The sequence below is a fragment of the Primulina eburnea genome, chromosome 11 (assembly GCF_022965805.1).
Source record: "Primulina eburnea isolate SZY01 chromosome 11, ASM2296580v1, whole genome shotgun sequence".
NCBI classification, from domain to species: domain Eukaryota; kingdom Viridiplantae; phylum Streptophyta; class Magnoliopsida; order Lamiales; family Gesneriaceae; genus Primulina; species Primulina eburnea.
The window spans coordinates 42453915-42465291 of record NC_133111.1 but is presented as its reverse complement, the minus strand read 5'-3'; the positions used below and the strand labels follow the sequence as shown (position 1 = coordinate 42465291).

At 32.6% G+C, this 11377-nt stretch overlaps 1 protein-coding gene across 1 annotated transcript; it reads left to right on the top strand.

The window, feature by feature from the left end:
* The first annotated feature begins 3935 nt into the window (after positions 1-3935).
* LOC140806286 (uncharacterized protein At3g28850) lies at positions 3936-6334 on the top strand. Its single transcript, XM_073162850.1, has one exon. The coding sequence runs from the start codon at positions 4832-4834 to the stop codon at positions 6212-6214; it is 1383 nt and encodes a 460-aa protein (XP_073018951.1). The 5' UTR covers positions 3936-4831; the 3' UTR covers positions 6215-6334.
* The last annotated feature ends 5043 nt before the right edge of the window (positions 6335-11377 follow it).

Genomic DNA, 11377 nt, shown 5'->3' with positions numbered 1-11377 from the left:
TATATATGGATTTTGGATTCTCAATTAAAAACATGTTGTGTGTGTGTGTTTGGGTAAATAATTTTGGGTAAAAACTTACGTGAGACGATCTCACGGATCGTATTTTGTAAAAGAGATATCTTATTTGGGTCATTTATTAAAAAGTATTACTTTTTATGCTAAGAGTATTACTTTTTATTGTGAATATCGGTAGGGTTGACCCGTTTCACAGATAAAGATTCGTGAAACTATCTCACAAAAGACCTACTCATAATTTTATTAGACATTTTAAGCTCCATATTTTACTCTATTATATTTCTGTATGTATTATGTTAGATTATTTTTCTGATCTTCTTTGTATCAATTGGAAGAAACGTAATTTATATGTTTTGCATTTTTAACAATATTATCGGTCAATTTACGGTCCTAGTCTACTAATTTGTATTTTTTTTCGATTATAGTCATTTTTCTTAAGAGTGCTAATTAAATTTGTTGATGTGTCCATTATCACTTCGAAGCTCTGACTAAAATTGAAAAAAAAAGTGTTTTGTGGATTAAATCAGTGAATTGACCGATAATAGATCAAAAATAATAAAAAAAAAATGTATAAGTTGCGGAACCAAAAAATATAATTTTCGCTTGCGCGTTAATAATTTGTTAGAACAAAAAACCTTGTAGCCGAAGGCATTGTTCGGCAAAAGACAGAAAATTGTAAAATCCAAGTTTTAGGACAGATTCAACGACACAGAAATATCATTCCTCAAGAAAGAAAACCCTAAGAAAATTGGGTGAGGCCTAACGGAGCTAAACTGGGAATAAAGGAATGTAGACTGACTTAATGTTAACCATCCATGTCTCTATCACATGAATTATTATTATTATGTTAATGTTTCTCAAACTTTGGTTTAAATCGATTTATCCTATTTTTTGTTACATTTTCATTTAGAAAAGTTGGCTTCATTCAAAGAATCTAATCAGTATTGTCTAAGGATTAAATTTCTCACTCGTAGAATTGGAACAGATTTGCGTTTGTCAACATATATACTCTTTTCGAGTATTATTTTGACCATAGTTTTTATATACACCATTCTATATGGTATTTTCACTTTCTATACACAAATGAAGAAATGTGAATTAAAATGTATGGAAAGATTAGGGAGAAAAAAATGTAGTTTTGATTTTGTATGTTTACATTTTCGATATTTTGATCATTTATTTTAAAATTCCAGTTTTAGCTGATATTTTTTTTCTATTATGACTTTGATCTTTTTCTCATGTGGATTCAATATTAACCACAACATCAACTTTCCTAATAAAAAAGACAAAACTTTGTATGAGACGGTCTCACATGTTGTATTTTGTTAAACGTATCTCTTATTTGGTTCATCCATGAAAAAGTATTACTTTTTATGATAAGAGTATTACTTTTTATTGTGAATATCGATAGAATTGACCAGTCTCACACATAAAGATTAATGATGCCGTCTCACAAGAGACCTACTCAATAAAAAATGATAAAAATTACCAAAAAGCGAAAAATATATTACTAAAAAACCTTTTTTTGACAACAAACAGAGATGTTGAAAGTTATAATTTTGACTAAAGAAAAATATGTAACTTCGAAAAGGGAAATAATATTAAAAAACAAAAAAAACAAAGTGCGATAATAGTTGAAACTAGCATTTTATTTGGAAAGTGTAATGCAATTAAAGATTAAAAGATAAAATCAATTATATTTTTTATTTGAATTGAATGCTATTGAATTTGGAAGTCCAAATGATCACACCTAATTACTTTTTAAATATCAAACTGTATCGCCCTTAATCTTTTTCTATGAGAACCAAGCAAATTAGGACAGTTGAGGAATCCCGATTTCAAATCGAGTGAGACAAAACTCAGCTAAATCTTAACGTTTTTTTTTATGAGTTTCTTCGTCCCGGAGATCGAAATCGAATTTTTGATGCAAACCTCAATTTTGGTGGCCGATCGCACAGATCATGAACAGCCTTCCAGGGCTCGAGCCTAGATAATACTGAAATCCGATCATCTGTGAAGATAAATGTCTTTCAGCACTTTGGCTCGTGGAATAATATGACGGATGATAAATCAATATTAACATAATGTTTACTGTTATATTTGTAGAACGTGAGTCAAACATTAAATGAAACAAATTTGTTTAATCTAAATAATGTCTAATTCTTTTGTACAAAAGATGCCTTCATATCATTAATTTGAAAGACATCGTTTCATGCGAACATTTGCGAACTCGAATGCCATTATTTTGAGTAGGTGTGTGTGTGTGTTTCAGTGTTTCCACAACCATTTCGAATTCTAGTTCATGTTCTTTATTGATTAAATACTTGTTATGCCAACTTAGAATAGCATCAAATTTGGTTAAAAATGAGCTAAAATAGAATATGATCCTCTAATTCATGTAAGTGGTGGCATGCATTTTGTGTAAACGAAAACAGTCAGTTTATGCTATACCTGGAATGACGCTCCCCATATGTTGTAGTATAACATGTTCAAAATAAAAATATACATAGGTTACTGTTGGGTGCAATAATTATCCCTACTTGGTAGAGCGATCGAACTGTGGTGCTTGAGCTGCGTGCGGTTTAAAAGATTTGAGTTGCATCATTACCACCATCTACAGCTTTTGGTAAAGTGGTAAACGCTTGGTATCATAGCCAAGGTCACGGGTTCGATTCACATCGATTGCAAGGAGTGCAATTATTGGGAGGGAGATTGTTGGGTGCAATAATTGTCCATGCTTGGTAGAGCGATCGAACCGTTGTGCTTGAGCTGTTGTGCGGTTTAAAATATTTGAGTTTCACAATTACCACTAGCTATAGTTTTTGGTAAAACGACAAGCGCTTGGTCCTACACTCACCAAATGATCAGTTAAACATATTCCATTAAAACATATGAGATTTTTATTTCAGACATAGCATAAACTCAAGTTCCTAGAATGTGGATTAAGCATACACTTTGTCAAGAAGTATAATCATCTGGTGTAACTCCAACTATTGTAAATTGTAATTGATTGGGGCAGGATTATCATATTAAGATCAATAAACTGGGCCCTGGATTATCAAATAGGACTAGTTTGTTCCCACTAGAAATGGCCCAATGGGTCCTGTTCAATAAATGCAATTGAATGCATAATTGTTTTTTTATTACCAAGTTTGTTTGGTGGGCCTCAAGGCTAAATCGGTATACATAAGATGATATTCAATCAAAATAAAAAAGAAGAACCACGTTATGTTTGGTCAGATGCACAGATCTTGAAATAGTTTATGTTGGAAAGAAATGATTATCATGTTAGAAATGATCGAGTCACATTGTGATTGGATCTTGCTTATGTTACAAAGTTTTGAATTTTAACGATTGTTATTGAGAACGATTAAAATGTGACTCTATCTTGCTTATGTTACAAAGTTTTGAATTTTAACGATTGTTGCTGAGAACGATTAAAATATGGTACTTAGATTGTTATCTTTTGTTAATTTTAAAAATCGTAAAGACTAATTTATTGTTATCATTTTGATATGAAAATACTTATTCTTTATTTAAATACCACCCATTCAGCACGTATTTATGCTTTATTTTTGTTTTTTTAGGGAAAGATGTTAACAAACTCAAGTTTGATTCGAAGTTGAAAGATTTAAACTCAAAAAATTCGAACATTTTTTTCCTCTATTCGAACAATTGGTCAAAAATAAAAACTAAAAATATATGAAATATATGATATCAATAAAATATTAAAATTTACGAACTCTTAACAAAAATTCCAACATTTTTCAGTTTGGCTCGAAATTCCGTAATTTCATATACTAAATAATATTTTCCAAGCCAACTCACACTCGATTCGTTATGACCATCGTATCGGGACAAAGTTGTGTGCGTCAAAATTTAATAAATAAAACTAAGATTAGTAAGAACCATGGGCGACTTTGAGATTTCTAGAACGAGTTTGAAATAAAACCACAAAATTTAATACTCTCTCCGCGCTGACGCTCGCAATCGCCGGCTCCTTGGTGCCACTCTCCTTTTCTTCTCTGATTCACACCTACAGAAATCAATAATAAATTATTATTCACCACCCCGACAGCTTTCTTTCTAATCCAATTTGTGCGGCACCCCAATCATGGCACTCATCGCTGTATGGGGTCTTTTGGGTTAATCCCATTTCTTTACATTCCCATTCCCTATTCTTCTACAGCGATGAAAAAGTGAAACAGAAGGAAAGTGAAAAAAGGAACAAGTTTGCTGGATAAAGAGTCTCTTCTTCATCAGCTACTTGTTTTGATTACTGCCTATTTTGTTTTGCTGCTCGATTCAAGATTCAAAATATATATTTGATTAGCGTTGTTATAATTTATCGTCAATCTAAGATCCTCAGTCTTCTTGTTCATTATGCTGTAAAGTTTCTATTTTTGGAGTTCTTTCTTTGATTGAAAGTTGTTTTTTTTTCTTTGGTCTGACTGAGTTTTTGTTTTCCCATGATGATTACGTCATTCAATACCGTGTTTTTGCAGTGAATTGCCAACCCATTTTCTTTTCCCTCAATGGGTCTAAGGTGTTGAGTATTTTATTAGTGTTTCCTTCTTAATTTATCTTTCGATTCCAGGCGCGTAAATCTCTGTTCCCCGGATTTTTTTATAAATCCTTAAAAGGCTTGTTGGAATATTTAACAAATATATTACGTACAGCCAGGTTGTTCTTATGGGAATGTTTCTTCATCCTCTAATCTTTTTGCTTGCAACTTTGGATAAAGCTGTCGATTTTTAAAGTTTTTTTTTTTTTTTTGCATTGCTTTGATCTTTTGTTAATTTTCCTTTTTCTGATAATGGGTTGTGGATCTTCGAAAGAAAAGGTCTGCAAGAATTGCCAGGCGCCTTATATTCCGGTGAGGAGGACATATTCAATGCACGTTCACCATCCACCCAATGGAACAGGAGATAGCTATCATCTGGTGGCTCTCAAGTCATCCACGTTGGGTTCTTTGAAGCTCGATCCTTCGATTCAGAATCGTGTTGTAAATGTTGAAAACAATGATCAGGCTTGTTTGATACAGAATCATAGTGTTTTACCGGATAATGCCTTGATTAGCTATGGACCAAATGGGGAAAAAACTGGCTCAGAAAGGGCAGCTGAAGATGAATTTGCGATGAGTATGATTGAGGCCAAGACTTGGTCTAAAATGATCAATGAAAAAATCCCGAAATTCATTCCTAAAACACCGGTTAGAACGCCTCCGGGAGAGCCAGAGATGATCAATGCTTGGGAGATGATGGAGGGTCTTGAAGACGATAGTCCTCCTCGGCCGGTTCATCATTTTCGCAGCTTTTCGTTCAACTTCCCTCGAAATCATGGTTTGTCTAGTTCTATGGATGATCAACCCACTCCTAGAGTGCAAGAAAATGGCACTGAATCACCCAAGCCCTCGTGGTTGGACTTGGCTGATAATGATTCTAATTCTAATTCTAATTCCAATGACACGTCTATAGTATCTGAATTCGATCCTGAGGTGATTGCTGAATTCAGAAAATCTCTGGAGGATCTCCCTCCGGCCAATCCATTTTATCTCAAGTCATTGGATAGTAGAAAGGAACAGACCTTGGCCGGTCAGGATCGTGCTTCGGATGTAACAGATGACAAAAAGAATGAGAAGGCAGTTGTAAAGAACAACAGCGTGCCCGGTGGAAAACGCAAGCTGGTTGTGTATTTCACAAGCCTTAGAGGGGTGAGGAAGACGCATGAGGATTGTTGTCATGTTCGAATGATTTTTAAGGGATTAGGAGTTAGAGTTGATGAAAGGGATGTGTCAATGCATTCAAGATTCAAGGACGAGTTAAAGGAATTGTTAAGAGGGGAGTTTGGTCATGGTGTTGGCTTGCCTAGAGTCTTTTTGGGGGAGAGTTACATCGGCGGGGCCGATGAAATTCGACGTTTAAACGAGGAAGGAAAGCTTGAAAAGTTAATGGAAAATTGCGAGTTTGTAGATTATGGCAAAGGAGGTGGTGGGAATGGTTATGTTTGTGAAGCATGTGGAGATATTAGATTTGTTCCCTGTGAGACGTGTTCCGGGAGTTGTAAAATCTATTATGTAGGAGAGTATGACGACGACGATGAAGAAGAAACCGAAGAAAACGAGCACGAATATGGTTTTCGTAGATGTCAAGATTGTAATGAAAATGGACTTGTACTATGTCCGGTTTGTTGTGATTGAGTTCTTGTTCAAGGATTTTGGTTCCCCTTTTGTGAGTTTGTTTGTCGTACAGAGCGGAGTTTTGATTAATTTGGGGAGGAGATGAAGATTTTCTGTTATAAAAATATATAGTTTCTTTGAGTTCTTGGCTGTTGTATAAGCCTTACTTCTGATGATTTCTCTATGTCAATAAAAATTCGGTAGGTTTGATCTATAATCATTTGATTAGTGTTTCCTAAAATGATCTATTAAATTCATCGAATTGATCAAAACAGACTGTTATTAATGGAATTTCTTAACGGCTATCTGTGAAATATTCGTTTGGCCGAAAGCTTCCGCTTTCAAAGATGTTAATTAAGGACAAGAAGAGGCTAGGCACATCACAAAAAAGTCTTATCTAGACCAAATGACGTAGTAATTCTTCGAGCCATCATATTTAGGCTTCGGCTAAGTTCCACTTTCAGCTATATCTTTCCTTTCAAAAGTGGTTTTTTAACTTCATGTTTTCCAGTTTGCGAAGCATGTTTTTCTTTTTTTCTTTTTTCTTTTTTATTTATGATCCGAGCCAAGCAGACAGATTCGCAAGAAAAAAATTCAAATTTTAAGCCTATATATTTCTAATTTATAAAATGATTCTATAGATTATTTGTTTTTTTATATCTCTTATATATTTTTAGTAACAATTAATTTGAAATAATACACTCTCAAGTTTCTATATTCCTATATACTACCAATAGTTATAAATTTTCAAATTTATTTTACGGAAAATAATTTTTTTGTCCACTACTTGTTCATTTTTGGTTTTATTTCATTAAATTATTAAAAATTAATTTTGTATATTAAATTTTAATTTTCGATTATTTTTCTTCAAATGACACGAGACAACAAGTCATCAATTCCAACATCAAATCATTTTCGATATCGTGTAAGCATTTTTCAACATCTCGTTAATACTATAACGAAATTGAGCTGAAATCAAGTCATGAACCAATACTTAAATTTAAAATTTAATGAACTCGTTAAAACCAAAAATAAGAAAAAGTAATGGATAAAAAAAGTTATTTCCCCTATATTTTATGGTGGGTGGAAATATTTATCCGTGTAATAATGGTATTTATTATCCCTTTCTTAGAGGCAAAAACTTGTGTGAGACGGTCTCACGGGTTATATTTGTGAGACGGATCTCTTATTTGGATCATCCATAAAAAAGTATTATTTTTTATGCTAAGAGTATTACTTTTTATTGTGAATATGGGTAGGGTTGACCCGTCTCACAGATTAAGATCCGTGAGACGGTCTCACATGAGACCCACTCCTTCTTAGATAATTCAATGCACAATTTTATACTTCAATGAATTTATTCAACCTTCAAAATCCGCATACACATAACACATATACGGTATTTTTCATTATATGATGTGATCAAATGTTCGTTTTTTTATCACCAATATATATCTCAATTTTCATAAAAATACGATGACTCACGTGATATAATAATATTGAAAAAAAAAAAAGAAACACCTCTGATATAACATAGAGTAACTTCTCACACACATGACGACAGGTAAAAAGTTAATGGTGAGCAGATGAGCATTATTGCAAACTACGTCACCTATGTTAAATAGAAATTTCTCACCAAACCCTGAATCTCAGTTGAAGTAAATGAGAATTTAAAGTGGTTGAAACAGCAATTTTTTAGACTTTTTTAGATAGATTAGTTAACTATGCTTTGATAAATTATGATTTTACTTGAACCTTGATCACAATACATTGATTCTGTGACAAAATTATATTTCTAGTTAACTTGCATATTTGCATATTTATTAGTTTTAGGTAATGAGTGGATCTCATATGAAACCATCTCACGGATCTTAATCTGTGAGACGGGTCAACCCTATCCATATTCATAATAAAAAGTAATACTCTTAGCATTAAAGTAATACTTTTCCATGGATGACCCAAATAAGAGATCCGCCTCACGAATACGACCCGCGATAGCGTCTCACACAAATTTTTGCCTTAGGGGTCATTTATTGTCCGAAATACTAACTGACTAACATCACAACCAAAAATGAAAAATATACAATTTACCAAAAAAGAAATTTTCTACTGATTTTTTTTGTTTTTGGATTATTCGATAAAAAATGTGACATTTGTCTGAAAAATATTATCTTCGTGTGAAATATATTTAAAAATTTGATATATAGATTCAATTAGTTAAATAATGCCAACATTTCTTGTGGATTTGGAATACGTGAGATTCACTTCAACTTGTTAATCAATAAGAATTTATACAATGACATAACTTAGAAAAATAGAACCTATTATGGGACACCAAATGAGGCAAATTAACATCAAATGGTTTTAATAAGGAACTATATATTTTTCATTAATTTATCGAAATGTATCGTTATATTGAACAACGATTTCGTGTCGATTTTTTGAACTTTTAACAAATTTTTAAATGTCATAAAGTATCAAAATGCATAATTATGCGGATACATTCGAGCTTATCAACTAATACAAATGTGGTTTTGTAGCCAAATATTTTGTATTGTAAATTTGTATTCGATGTCTGTGGATTTTTAGGTTTTACGTTGGGCCTTGTTATTTTTTTTTATTTTTTTAATTGAATATTTTGGGTTTTATTATATGAGAGTAATCGGGGATTGTTTAGCATGGACGATCTCAGTATCTCATGAATTTTTATTCGTGAGACGAGTCAATCATATCTATATTTACAATAAAAAATAATATTTTTTTGTATAAACATTAATATTTTTTCATGAACGACTTAAATAGAAGATTCTCTCATGTAATTGTCTCATGAGACAGTTTTACAAGAGTTTTTGCGTCTCTTTTTATGTTTGAAATATTAAGTGTACTGATACCCCCGGACCGGAGATGGGTCCGGCCTGCACTTAAAAAGTCCCGGAAGGTCATCTTCATAACTAAACCCGTCGTGAGGTCACCTCATTCATTCGAAGCTGGTGGGAGGTCATTCAGGCCGACCTCCCAAGCGGTCGTAATCTCGCGTTAGAAAGAGGTGACCGACCTCCCTAGCCGAACTCCCATCAAGAACCGAGCCGACCTCCCAAATTATGGTGACGAGTCGATTGGGAATGTCTCTGCCGAGCTCCACAGGGTCCAGATTATAAAGCCCAAAAAGATAAAGCCCGCGAAGATTTAATCTAATCCCTCCATGATTCTTAGAATCTAGACCTACCAAATCAAGAATTTATCATTCTCATATGTATATCAGGTTTCATTCATTGTTTATACATTCACATACCTCACTCATGCTACACACACATTATTCTCTCTGTTTTCTATTTTCCGGCTTGAGCGTCGGAGAGGCAACGCCGGAATAACCTTCTGACCCCCTTTTAACGTTCTTGTTTGTGTTTCCTGATCTCGAAGGTCTTATCCGAATTCCACAAGTGAAGATCCGACCTCCCAGCTACCATCTCAAATTTCAGCAACATCATGAATCATTTCAAAATTTCTCAAATATAGGATTAAAACCCTGTGAACTTTGTAGCTATGTGTGATTTAAGTATACCTAGTTATGTTTATTTCTTCTTTTAAAGTAGAGATTTTTTTAAAAAAAATAATTTTCTCAAGCATATTTTATTACGAGCCGATGACTTATAAGTCAATTTGGCACTAAGATATAAAATTTGGGACGAAGTTTCGAATTTGATATCCAATTATGAAAAACTCATTCCTTAACTCAAATAAAAAGAAAAATACTTGGGAAGGTTATTTTCCAAAAAACAAAAAATAATTTGACCAGCTGCGCCTTAGTTATAACTTCAAATGTATAGTATTTTACACGGACTTATCATCGTGGCCGAATGCAATTAACCACGAACTATTATTTAGATTCCTTCAATTATATATATAATGAATTATTAGTCGGGCAAATTTGGGGGAGCATGTTTTATCGATTTACGTGAAAAGACTTGCTAATCGTCATTATAGTAATATAACAGTTGATTATAAGTCGTCGGTAGCTAAAAATATTATTATTTTAGCTTATATTTATAGATATATTTTCAAATTTAAGATTTATATTAAATTTTCGAGCATGTGTGCCGAGCTTGCCACAGACAAACCCTAGATATGCGATTGTTTGTGGTTAACTAGCATGTGTATGGGTAAAATTTCTCTAATGGGAAATTTTATATATATATATATATATATATATATATATATATATATATATATATATATATATATATATATATATATAAAAGCTCTCGGATATATATTTTATGACAAAAACTTGTGTGAGACGGTCTCACGGGTATTATTTGTGAGACGGGTCTCTTATTTGGGTCACCCATTAAAAAATATCACTTTTTATGCTAAGAGTATTACTTTTTATTGTGAATATGGGTAGTGTTGACCCGTCTCACAGATTATGATTCGTGAGACGGTCTCACATGAGACTCACTCATATTTTATATAATTCGATACGATTCGGTTACAATTTAACATTCAATTGAACATTAAAATATGATACATATATTAATACAGGTAATCTTAAGCATCGAAATACGACTATCGGTTCCTTTATAATTATTGCAACAATAGATACGCGTGATTACTAAATACATTGCACCTATAATTCTCTTACTTATTTCTAAGATAATATAATATCTTATTAATTAAATGAAATATCGATCATAATCTTTGTAACATTTTTTGAGTAATAATATGTGTATCATCGGTAAAGATTTATCACGTGTATCGATTATGAAAGTTAAAAGTAGTTTGGACCCATAAAATTCGATACAATTATGCACGGGTGGAGCAATGTGTTGCTCAATTTTTATACATGAAATTTCGTTCAATTATCATGTAGCTCGAAGACTCCATTTGTCAGCACTAGCTCAACCTTGACTTAGTAAATTCTAGTTTGGATAGAAATGAAAACTTGACTCCGTTGCTGTATTTATTTATACATGTATGTGTTAAATGTGGAAATATTTGTGTCTTTTCCCAAATATTTTTATTTCTTTTCCCCGTTTGTTGCCGTGCATAACACGTATAAAACGAAAAAGGGTTTTAAACGTTCTTTTGTTGAAAAATTTTTGTGTACGTTTAAACAACTTTTCCATTAGGGGATGAGCAATAGTGACTTCTCGTAATGAAAAATATTAATGAATCAATTTATTG